The 13,282-nt window shown below is 35.9% G+C and overlaps 1 protein-coding gene across 3 annotated transcripts in view; it reads left to right on the top strand.

Moving 5' to 3' along the window:
• LOC107719070 (collagen and calcium-binding EGF domain-containing protein 1-like) overlaps positions 1-13,282 on the top strand; it is a 60,635-nt gene that overhangs the window by 4,147 nt on the left and 43,206 nt on the right. For 2 of the 3 annotated variants that reach the window (XM_016526379.1, XM_016526377.1), the window contains exons 1-2: positions 637-837; positions 973-1,053. In XM_016526379.1, coding sequence (XP_016381865.1) covers positions 731-837; positions 973-1,053 — 188 coding nt within the window. In that variant the 5' untranslated portion in view covers positions 637-730. The other variant, XM_016526378.1, reaches the window with a different exon arrangement.

Here is a 13,282-nt window from a genome sequence, read left to right as displayed (position 1 = left end):
TGCAGAAAAAAAAAATATATATATATATAATTATATATATTTTTTTTTATTATTATTATTATTATTATTATTATTATTTATACATATTTGACTCCAGCTGTGTCCTTAAGTAGTTAAAATACAATTTGTAAAATAAATAAATAAATATGCATGTACAATAAAAAAAAATTGTATTTCGAAGTTGTAAAAAAAACAAGGACTACTGGAGTATGTTTTACAAGAAAACACTATTTCAGTTTTTCTTCTTTAAAATTTTACCTTTAATTCAATGTGTTAATTGCTGTTTCTTTGTCATTTTTATGCAATTTCTGTGTGAAAATTATTTCTACACCATTTTTTCAGCACACATATTAGCATACATTTATATATGTAAACTTGTAAAATATTAAAATACGTTTAAAAAATCAGTACGGCATCTTTTTTTAATGTAGCCTATTATAATATAATATTTATCTCAAATCTCACACCATAAGGATTTCGCCACAGGAATGTTTTTAATGTTAGGCTACCTGTGGCATTTATTAAATATTAAATTCATAACTTTCTTTTCTGAACCTATGGAAGTTGATCAAGTGCGGGAGTAGGAGGGGCCGCTGGGAATCTGCGCGTGGAGCTTTGCAGGAGGTAACCAATCAATACTCTCTCAATTCCTCAAAGAAACGCTGAACTCCAAGACGCTGACTTTAAACGGACAAGTATCTTTTTTTTTTAGCATTTCAGAGTGTCTGAAATGTGCTATACGGGCAGAGGAACTCCTCTCAGACTTGCTGTGGTGGTGATACTGTTCTCGTCGGGAACGCCGTGGACTTTCCGAGAGGAGAAGGAGGATGTGGACAGGTAAAGTGTCCGTGCAGTGCGCGTGCTGTCAGCTCGCTCTTTACACGAGCTCAGAGGACTGAAAGTTTGTTTCTTGTGCATGAGGCGGATTTGTTTACGTAAAAAGAAACAGCTGACGGCTCCTTTGTCTTACAGAGAAGTGTGTTCAGAGAACAAAATCGCAACGACGAAATACCCGTGCGTAAAATCCACAGGAGAGGTGACCACATGCTACAGGTAAGGGACTGTTTACTTCTCCATCTTAACATTATGTAGGTTCTTGTGTATGGTTATGTTTATATGTTGTCTCTTGTTATGTATGTATGTAATGTAATGTAAACGTTTTGTATTTATTGAAGCAGGCTGAATTGGACATCACCACTTCCCATATGGGACAAATAAAGTGTCCTGTTTGTCTATCTTATCTGTCTATCATGATTGTTTATTTTACATTTTTATGCGATGAAATCTGTTTTGCCCAAAGTTTTTTCTGAAAATTTTGTTTGCAGGTAGGCTGCCAAGAAATGATGTTTAGTTGTTTTATGATTAAGTTTGAAATGGTACCACTGACTCCATTTTTGAAGGCAGCCAGTTTTTAATGTACCATGGTATTCTACATCACTAACAATACACACACAGACTCCAGCTGCGCATTATGCATTTCTGATGTAGCAATGGAGGAAACGTCCTGAGTTTATAGTTAGAAAATGAGACCCACATTTTGTCCTTTTTAAATTGAAAATGACTCCGATTTGTTCACTCAGTCATCATATATACAGCCACAGCACACCCCCTCTAAAACGTAACAAATTCAGCAATTACTCTTTACTTAGAAGACATGTTAGGGTTCTTTGGAGATGTAATGTTCCAACAAGCCTGCTTGATCAATTGCCAAAGAAGAATGCCAAAATGATTCAGCAAAATAAGATTTTCTTATCAAAGTGATGAAATTTTGTGTTGCAAAAATGAGTACACCCTCCTGAAAGTTACTAAATAAAAAATTTTAAAAAGTGTATAGGTTTAAGGCTATTTTTGATCAACAGGTAAGTATATTGAACCAAAACTTTTAAAGACAAGTAATTTCCTGACAATTAAAAGTGTTATATAGCCCACTGAATCATACTCCGACTTAATACAGGCAGCAGTGGAACCACTCGGGAGAGAACTGCCAGGTGACTTATTTCTTAGCATAAAAGAGGACAATGGTACTTTGATCCTGAACCTCACAGAACTTCCTTTTTATCTGAATCACATTCAAGCTTTGACCCCTACCCTCCTGCAACAGTGTCTCTTTTCGCCTTGGCTGTATTTCAGAAGGCTAAGCGCTCCAAACCAGGGCTGGATCCCAACTGCTCCAGGAGACGGAAGCTGCCCGTGCACACACACAGTGAGTAAACTGATTAAAGACATCACTGAAATATTAATAGAAGGTTATTAATATTAATGAGAGGGTGAACATTTTATGTTTGTTGTCAATTACGGACAGTAATTGCCAAATTACATTGATGTCCTTGCATTGCATTGTCAACCAACTTGTTGACACCAACGTTTAATGGAGCTTCTTGGACTGAAACATACACTACCATTCTAAAGTAACTGCAAAACTGACAGTAAATTCACATTTATAGTGTTGCAAAAGATTTACATTTCAAATAAATGCTGAACTTTTAATTCATCAAAGAAGCCTGGGGAAAAAATCATGTTTTTCACAAAATATTAACGGTTTTCAACATTGATGATAATAAGCATTAGCAGCAAATCAGCATATTATAATTATTTCTGAAGGATCATGTGACACTGCAGACTGGAGTAATGATGCTGAAAATTCCACTTTGCCATCACAGAAATAAATGACATTTTAAAATACATTTTCAGTTGTAATAATATAGTATTTCACAATATTTCTGTTTTTACTGTATTTTTGATCCAATAAACGCAGCTAGTGAGCATTTGGAACAGTAGTGTAGTTTCTCTTTTGTCACCTGCCAGGAAACGTAACAGGATGAAAAGGATGTTAAGGCCCCTTTCAGATGTATTGGTTAGTGCATTGTCACAAGAGCAAGGTGTGTCTGGGTCAGGGATGAGTAATGTATGTGTAGTTTGTAATGTAAATGATGTCTGACACTCATAATAGTCTCTTTGTTTATTTAATGGGCATCTTCCTTCCTTTAAGCATGTTTTTGTGTGTTGCATGTTTATAGTTTTTGTTGCATTCCAGCATTCACGGCATGAGTATCAGTGTTTTGTATGTCTTTATGAAATTTAAAATGATGACTCAGTCTAATAATAACTCAACAGAACATGTAACTTCCATCACTGATGGTGGAGTAAGTGTATGTTCTGTGCACAACCATACAATGTACTGCATGTGGCTTTCTGAATGACTGACGTGAGCTAAAAATGGACCTGGATCTGGCTTTCAAACCTGGCTCCAGAAAATATATAACTGCCAGTATGAGTCTTGCAGAATGCTGGGACTTACTATGGTGTCTTGAGTTTTATTTTTTGTTTTCTCCAGGTAATTGATGGCCAGTCTGAATATGGCAGTGTTCATTTGGCTTAAATGTGGAGGATGTTCTTCACCAGAATGAACAGGAGGACACACTATATTAAACTACTATATTAAAACCGCTATTTCTTATCATAAGATTATTTGATTCTGTGTTTTGGCATTATGAATATTTTGGATGATGAAAAACATTCAGAAAGATTTACCTGTATTTTCCTTTTTTTTTTTCTTCTTTTTTTTTCCTGACTGATTTTCACAGATCCTTTCAGAAAGTAGTATTTTTCCAGCCTTTTAATTGACTCAACAGGAACCTTATTGTGCCAAGAGTAAACTTTGCCCCCACTGAATAAACTTGGGGTAAAAACATGCATATGTGCACATTTTTGTATATTAATGAAGGCTTATATTGCCGAATTGAAGTCTTTTTTTTTCTTGCCAGGATACAGTTTTCTACATGTTGTTGTTTGTATTTTTGAGCATAAATAAATAACATTTGTTTGTAAACTTCAGGCAAAGCGTTTCATCATTCAGATTTAGTGAAAAATATAAAAGCAAAGTCAGAGTGGGTGGTGCTGTGATGTTAAAGAAATAGTTCTCCCAGAAATGGAAAAAATAAATAAATAAAAAAATGTACTTGCCCTCAGGCCATCTAAGATGTAGCCTAGATGAGTTTCTTTCTTCATGAGGACTGATTTGGAGAAATTTTGCATTACATCACTTTTTCACCAATGGATCCTCCATGAAGCATCATATATGATGGCGACTCTTCTTCTATGCAACCATGATGTTAAAATGTTGTGAATGGTAAGAAATCCTTATTGATAACATTCATAACTATACTGTACATTGTCCATCATAACTGACATATTTATAAATAGAATCTGAAAATTGTACATTTGTAAAATGCACACTTGTAAATAACATCTGTACATTCATTTAAACAATTACATGTTTTTTCTCTATATTTCTACTTCTGTATATAGTGCGTTATTTAATTGTCTGTTTTTCTTATAGTGTTATACTCCATCTCTACTGTGTAATTCCTATGTATGTCTGCACTATCATGTATGTTTGCACTATGTTCATACTTTCTTCTGCACTGGAAGCTCCTGCCGCCAAGTGTGTGTAAACATACTTGGTAATAAAGCTCTTTCTTACTTCTGACTTCTGACTCTGAAATCCTTAGTGATTGTTAGCACATTGCTAGAGTGTTCAAGGCGCTAAATGGTTGCTTTTTGGTCCCAAGAATATACTCTATAATAGGTCTATACTTGGAGAAAATCTGTTAGCATTCCCAGTGGTTGATTAATCACTGTCACATGAATTTTTCTTTTTTCTTTTTTTGATAATTTTATTGTCCTAGGATAAAATCTAAGTGTAACTTGTATGTTTGTAAACTCATTTAGTGTAACTGTTATGAAGATCACTAGGGGGCAGTATATACCAAAAGCCATAAGTGCTTCAGCACCGTGTATTGTGCATGTTTTTGTCACAGACAAGGCAAACACGTTTTCCCTCACTGACCCCGATGAAACTCACATACTTTGAGGATCCTTTCAACTGTCATTTTCTAAACGATAAACACAAAGGTCAAATCACAGAGGAGAGCTTTTTAACCAGCGACACAGTGTTATGTGTGTTTTCAAATACCTACCTCTTTCTGCTAGTAACATCTTTTCTGTCTGTCATGACAAGTTTTATAGACTTCATAAAACTGAGGGGGAAAAGCTTTCAGTGTTGCTTTATTCTCTGGGCAGTCAAAGACATTAAAAAGGATGAAGTTTATTTATCTTCCTTGCTTTTTGTTTGAGGAGGACTCTCTCAAGGCCGCAACAGCCTGCAGAGCGGTTGCATCTCCACCTTTTAGACCTTCAGCCATTTCAGATTTTCCTCCTCTCATTTTCAAGGCGTGTGTTTTCTTGCCCTTTGAGACACCTCTCTGTGGTGTGTAGGAATGGTTTTCCAACAGGCATGGCTGATTGAATAGGACCCCGCTAAGCACAATGAGGGGCTTTTCATCAAATTGGTCTATTGAAACCCACGTGTGGCCGTAAACACTGCGGGTATATGTTTGCCATAGCCAATTGGGGGATAGGTGGGCTTTATTGGTCATCTGACCTATGCATGTTTTCTATTTTATAAAGCTAGTTTGATTTACATGTGTGTAAGTATGCTGAGGAACTGATCGAAACGCTCTCGCGTTAAAATATGCACCTTGTGTAAAGTCCATTGGTGGTGCATGAGATGGAGGAAGCGTCTAGTTCTCCCTGGTGGACTGGTGCCTTTCTCACCTCCCTCATCAGTATTCCGGCAAGTTTGTGGCGCACATACTTCCTACTGGTCACTGAAGCCAGATCAGCGCTCCCCCAACCCCCACGCAGCACAGACACGCCCGGCGAGAGCAGGCGCCACACACACTCATATGAATACTGATCACCTAAAGCCCTAATTAACAATCAGTCAAACTTATTTACATAAAGTCTGTCTCAGATGGAACAGGCCTCAGATGAAGCTGTCAGATATCTGCACTTAAAAATCCAGTGAAATCTACTTAAGACTATGATGGGTCGTTGAGTTCAATGGCACAGCTGCCAAAAGTAACAGTTTTGGCCTGTAGTACATACAGTGTACATATATATATATATGTATACTATGGATATATTCTCACACACACATGCGCGCATACATATGAATTACCATGCATACATAAGTACTTTAATTTTCAAATAATGTTCACTGTGTCATCCTGGCATAAACACATACAAGCATGAAATATGATAAAAAACATGATATTGTATGACATCTGATGAAACTGCAGACAGATACTGTATCTGCACTTTACTCAGTGAAATCCATTAGACTATGATGAGTTGTTGAGCTCAATGACACTGCAGCCTAACAGTAACAATTAATAATGTGTTTGTAGTATGCATCATATTATATCTTCTCTCCATGAAAATGAATATAAAAATACTTCAAATTACTCATATTACACACACACACACACATATACAGTGCACAGCATAAATGAGTACACCCCCTCTAAAACTTAACAAATTCAGCAATTACTCTTTACTTAGAAGACATGTTAGGGTTCTTTGGAGATGTAATGTTCCAACAAGCCTGCTTGATCAATTACCAAAGAAGAATGCCAAAATGATTCAGCAAAATAAGATTTTCTTATCAAAGTGATGAAATTTTGTGTTGCAAAAATGAGTACACCTTCCTGAAAGTTGCTAAATAAAACTAAAAAAATTTATTAAAAAAAAAAGTGTATAGGTTTAAGGCTATTTTTGATCAACAGGTAAGTATATTGAACCAAAACTTTTAAAGACAAGTAATTTCCTGACAATTAAAAGTGGTATATAGCCCACTGAATCATACTCCATATATATAACATTCATATTTTTATATAGATTAAAACAGACTTTTAAATATGCCAGATTATCACTTGATTATTAAATGTCTCCTTGAGAGTGACTTGTGCTGTTTCTGTTCCCATAAAGTGGCATGGGTTTCCTTTCATTGGGTTAGCTTTGCTGGTGTCTTGTGTGGGGCATGTAAAATAATCCTGTTTTCGTTCTTGTGAGCGTTTAGAATTAGTGAAAGAAAGCAAGGAGATATTATTCTTTGAAGGTTAGGGATTATGATGCTGGAACTTTAAGCTGGCTCCGGATGCAAAGCAGACCCAGACTCCTCAGCTTTACCGTGGTAACTTGACTTACCCTCAAAACTAACTGACTTTCCTATGTTTAACAAAAAAGGATACGTTTTTATGAACGAACGTACTTGCCATCCAAGTTAACAAGTATACGGGTTGCTGAGTCCTTATAAATTGTACTCCAAACAAGTCAAGTCAACGGACTACTTTTATTCTTCAACATTTTTCCTTTGGTCCATGGAAGACAATTTTCATTTTAGGAATGAATTATTTTGAATTATTACTTTATTTATGTAGAATAGAAATCAAGGAATAGAAATTGTAGATTAAGCAATTTTATTCTCTGTTTTGCATCACTTCTTAGTTGTCACATTTCACTTCTAGGGTGGTGCATTTCATTCCACCTGCATGCTGGAAGTAGCAAGTTAAAGCACAAACTACTACAGGTTTTTATTTCAGCAGGCGTTGATGTGTGATGCTTTGAAAGACTTGCCAAAATTGCCATTAAGCTTGTCCTTGTAAATTCTTGGCGTGTGTGGTGCACCAACATTGGTGACCTGTGGAGTCCCTGAGTCTCTCAAGCGTGCATGGAGAGTATTTGCACACTGGGTCTCATGTGAGCAGGTTTGCTGTTACCATTTGCGCATATGCAGATCACTAAAATGATGCAGATTTGATATGAGCTCATTGTAAATTAACAGGTGCAGTTAAACCACCACACCTCTTTTCGTTTGTGGCTTGGCGGCTCTCAAACTCATGATGCGATCAGGAAATATTTGTGTGTGATTGTTCAGTTGATGCTTCTGATCTGATTTGATCTTCTGTGCATCTGTCGTTGTACTAGAAACATGCCTGCAAAGCCAGGGTTTGTCTCTTGAATAGATCATAATGTCAAACAGAGGAGAACATTCATGCATCGCAGTGGGACATTTTCTTTGGTTGTGATCCATCCTGGAGTTGGATGGTTGCAAAAACTGGCCAAGGATGTAGCGCTAAAACGTTCTGTCCATCATTGAGTGTTCATTTTTTAGCTCTTATTGGCTAAAATATTGGCAGAAAATATCTATGCGTGTTGTACCAATATAAATGTGGCTAATGGATAACATTTGTATCTGAATAAGGGCAGTCAGTTGATTACATTTTGAATTAAACTGCATGATGTGCTGATTTTTAAATCAAATTAATTGCATGCTTTATGAAAATATCCCACAATTTTTCTAATTTTTATTTTTTATATTTTATTTATTTTATTTCATTTTATTTTTTATAATTTTATATATATTTTTTTATAATTAATCACATTAAATTATTTTAAACACCATTTATATAAGCAATCTCACAAAACGAATAAATGGACCGCTCTGATCTGAATGCTTTTGTATTGCTAAAATTTGGGCCAAAGATTAATTAACGTTAAGTTTTGTTGTTTACAAAGGAAAGCAGTGTATTCTGAAAGTCTGCTGTGCAGTTGTTGATACTGTGCCATAGAATTTCAAGGTCTTAGTTTTAAATGAACTGCAGCATACAAAGTCAGTTAGTACTGTAGTTTTAGATTAATAGTTGTATTGTTTCTCAGGACTGAGATCAGGGACAACATTGTGAAGCCAGATCAAAATGGATCAGAACAGGCATTTCCAGAACATACTGAAGGTGTTTCTGGAGAACTTGGTTCTTGGTTGTTCTTCCAAATATTTCTGGTGGTTTCAGGCTTGTTTCTACACTCTTGAAGCATTCCAGGCCAAAAGGCAAAGGGAATCAAACAGACAAAGGCCATATCATATAAACCTCGTGTTTTTTTTCCCTCTCACTAACTCCTCTAGGACTGAAAACCAGCCATGAACTTAAACATGAAGTTCATCTGACCACAAGCACTTGTTCGTCACCAGAAGAAAGCTTTTTAATTGTTGGCTGAACCTTTATAGAAACTGGGAAGTCTCTAGAGTCCAGTCGCATGTCTTTCTCGACCCTCTAGTTCATCTTTAATGTCCACTGGTGTCAAGGGAGTTTATTTGTCCATTAAAAGACACAAGATCATATTGGGTTTTTCAACCCAGACATGTCTAAAAGCTCTCTTGAGCAAATGCAGATGTGTCTGGCATAAGCATGGTAAACTAAAACCTGTAACATGGCTTCACAAGGGTACTGGTTACCTACCACTGAACAGCTCCAGGATTGATTGTTGAATTACTATGAGATTTGGGACTTAAAGCTGAAGGACAAAGGTTTTCCAAAATACTTCTACCATCTCTTCTACCCCAAAATTCCAAACTTTGGACAAACAGTAGCCCGATCCCATACTCTTTGGAATATCCAGAAGTTGAAATGGAATCCATAATTATGCTAGAACATTGCCCTTCACAAAATGTGATGTCTAGTACTTTTTTTTTTTTGCTTCAAATGTTTATGACCATGAGGCAAGGAAATTTTTTGTTTCTTTTGTCAGAGGACTGTATTGAGGAGAAGAGAATTGAAGTTGAAGAATCTGTCAGTGTCCTGTTTCTTTTGCATTTTAAACAGACTTATTGTTTGTTCTCTTGAATACACATGGGAATATTTGAATTTTTTATTCTGTTCATTGATTTTGTGAGTCCGCAGACATGTAGACAAGCTGCTCTCTATGGAAACTTGTTTCTACCACAGAAACAAAAAAAAAGGTATTTGCAACTTTTTAATCTCAGTTCTTGTGGTTCCGAGTTCATATCTTGCAATTCTGACTTGAATTGACTTGAATCTCAGAATTGTGAAATGAACTCGCAATTCTGAAGAAAACTCTGAATTTGCAAGATGTTAACTCCTAATTGCGAGAAAAAATGTTAAGATAAATTATCATATAAAAAGTCGTAATTACCTTTTAGATTTTTTTTAATCCATGGTGGGGAAAAAACTGAATTGTGAGATGTAAAAAGCCAGAATTGAAAGATATATAGCCTTATAGCTTGCAGTTGCGAGATGTAACTCACAATTGCGATTTTAAAAAGTCAGAATTGTGAGATAAACACTTGCAATTACCTTTTTGTTTAATTATATCTATTGTATTAGATATAATAAACAAGCTTCTATATGTGATCAGAGCACGGTGGTGAAACGTGTGGCACAGATTTAACAAAAAAAAAAGGTTGACATGTTTCTCGCTAATTTTCTCAATAATTCAACTAATTTGTTAGAAAAATTATGTGTTCTCATACAAAGTTTTTTGCAATTGTGTTTAGATTTTTTAAATCCATCACTTTTAATTGATACACTTGCAATTACCTTTTTGTTTAATTATATCTATTGTATTAGATATAATAAACAAGCTTCTATATGTGATCAGAGCACGGTGGTGAAACGGTTGGTAACAATTTTAAAAAAAAAAAAGGTTGACATGTTTCTCGCTAATTTTCTCAATAATTCAACTAATTTGTTAGAAAAATTATGTTCTCATACAAAGTTTTTTGCAATTGTGTTTAGATTTTTAAAATCCATCACTTTTAATTGATTTAGACTGCCAGTGTTCATATTTCATCAGGAACAGTTTATCTAAACTATTTTTATGAGCATGAACCCTGTCTTCTAGATTAACACTTATGAAATATGGAACAAATTTAATTTAAAGGCAACACATGCGCAGCCTGAAGACGTAATACCTCTGTTAATTAATTGCAAAAATATTTAAACATGATTTATTTCCAACAAACATTTCATGAAGGGTTTGTCCTTCCCTTTAATATTCAATAGACACAAGCTGGAAGTAATTGATGCGAATCACTCTCGGAGCATCTGCCCTTTGGGATTCCAGTACATTTAATTTTATGACTTAGGCAGAAATATTATGCAATTTTACAGTGATTAATGCCCTTCTTGGTTAAGCTAACCAGATGGTTTGTATCAGTGAAAGTCTTTATCAATCAGCTCAAAGTGCTCATCAGGCCGAACACGCTGTCAAACAAAGCATTTTGACCACCAGCTTGTGAAATTCCGGGGAATCGGATATTGGCATTGTTGACCCATGAAACGAAAAGGGTGATTTAACAGGAAATCCTTTGCATTGTTCTCTGTAGTGTCTTTACGATGACTGTGGGGATTAATGGCAGCAGATCAAACAGTGGTCAATGTGCCAGTCTTTTGTTTGTGGTATTGTTTTTTTTTTAATCATACGAATTCCTTCTTGTTTGCTCATTCAAAGCTCTGGTTATAGTCTCTGTGTTATGGGGTGTTTTTATAGCCACAATGATTTCAAGCAGGGGCTGCGATTCCATCTGAATGTGTATTTCTTTTAAAGCACAAGTGAGTCATGAGTTCTGTAGATGCTTAAATCAAATGGACCACTGACCACCAAGTCGGCACCACTAAAGCTGATTTATAAGCTTTTTAACCGGTTGGTATTTATGACAGAGATGACCTCATTGTCCTCTCCAAAAACCAAAATGTTAATGAATGTCCACTGAAGAACATTTTTAGCCAGCTCAAGAATGTGCTAGATCGAGTGACTGATTCTAGTTGGGACACAGCCAGAGTTTATTTGGGATCAGTTGAGCCAAGCTAGTCAAAGCATGGAGAAAACTGAATGCATTAGCCAACAACCTCTGGAATTTACACAAGTCCCTGATGGATTCTGTGATAATTCCGATGAAAATGGTAGCAGTGGAAAAAAGCATTTGTTTTCTAGGACTCTCCTTTAATAATTCTCTCTCTTTGTTTTCCACACCTTGTCATGGTGCTGTTTCTTTCAACGCAGGTCTGGTTAGTGATGCTGTGTTGCTGTGTGTACACAGCTGTAAGCTATGAATTCAGATGTGTTTGTGAACTTCCTTCAAAATATCAGTCTTGAAATTATCCAAGGTGAAAATTGTGCCATTGAAAATGCCCCATTGACATCTAAACAAATTACGTCAACCTCAGACAGATTTGCTCATGTGATTTTATGACTATAATGAAAACGTTATAAAAGTAGAATGTAGATGTTTAAAGTAGATGTAAAGTTTAGCTGTTTTTTTTTATTTAAAAAATTATATAAATTGCTATGAATGGCTCTGAAATTAGCTAGGAGGGAGGGAAACTGAATGGCTAAAGAAACAGCTACTCAGTAATAAGTTATATAAATTATGAAACCATGTTTTTACTACTTCTATAAGTTTTTGAAACTGTATTTAAATCATATTTCAGACATATACAGTACATCATAATTTATCAAAGCAATACTGTGATATTGTGAAGTGACATTATGGTGTCACATACAAATGATGCCCATCCCTTTCTCTGTCTTATGTTCACAAAAGTTCATTTCCAGACCGCAGGTTTACATAGTTTTGCTATTAATCGCCAATTTTCTTGCAGTAATTACGCAATGGTGGTCTGTTTTGTCTCACTAGTCAAAACGATACAGACTCATGGTTAGGCCAGTAATGGTTTGCTCATGCAATTAGAAGGTCAAAGGGCAACAACCTGAATAATTGGGGCCTGATGTAGTAAATTCAGTAAACCATGTTGCTGTTTAACCAGTTGCCATTACCTAATTTTTTCGTTTATAAAAACCTAATGTTTAAGTTAGGAATATTTAAGAAGTGCAAATTAAATAAAGTACGATTTTTTTTTTCCTTAAAGTTTTATACTTGCACTGTCTATCATACACAATACAGTGCCTTGCGAAAGTATTCATACCCCCTTCCTTTTTTTTTTTTACTTTTTTTTATGTTGCTGCCTTCTAATAAACTTCATAAATATAATTCAAATGAATATTTGATTGGGTTCAAGCTCAGGCTCTGGCTGGGCCACTCAAGGACATTCACACAGTTGTCTATAAGCCACTCTTGCTGTGTGTTAGGGTCATTGTCCTGTTGGAAGGTGAACCTTCAGCCCAGTCTGAGGTTCTGAATGCTCTGGACTGGGTTTTCATTAAGGCTATCTCTATATTTTGCTGCACTGAGCGTTTCTTCTACTCTAAAGAGTCCCTCAGTCCCTGCTGCTGAAAAACAGCCCCACAGCATGAGGCTGCTACCAGCACACTTTACTTTTGGATGGTACTCTGCAGGTGATGAGCAGAGATGGTTTCCTTCAAACATGATGCTTAGAATTGAGGTTCATCAGACCAGAGAATCTTGTTTCTCAGAGTCTGAGGGTCCTTTATTGCTTTTTCGTAAATTCCAAGTGTGTTTTCATGTGTCTTAACTGAAGAGAGGATTGAGTTTGGCCACACCGCCATAAAGACTGGATTGGTGGAGTGTTGCAGCGATGTTTGTCCTTCTGTAGATTTCTCCTATCTCCACATATGATCATGGAGCTCAACTAGAGTGACCATCAGCTTCTTGGTCACCACT

This window comes from Sinocyclocheilus rhinocerous, unplaced genomic scaffold (genome assembly GCF_001515625.1).
Source record: "Sinocyclocheilus rhinocerous isolate Xijiao unplaced genomic scaffold, SAMN03320098_v1.1 scaffold663, whole genome shotgun sequence".
In the NCBI taxonomy this organism is placed as follows: domain Eukaryota; kingdom Metazoa; phylum Chordata; class Actinopteri; order Cypriniformes; family Cyprinidae; genus Sinocyclocheilus; species Sinocyclocheilus rhinocerous.
Note: the sequence above shows the minus strand (reverse complement) of the source record. Positions and strands in the feature narration are given on the sequence as shown.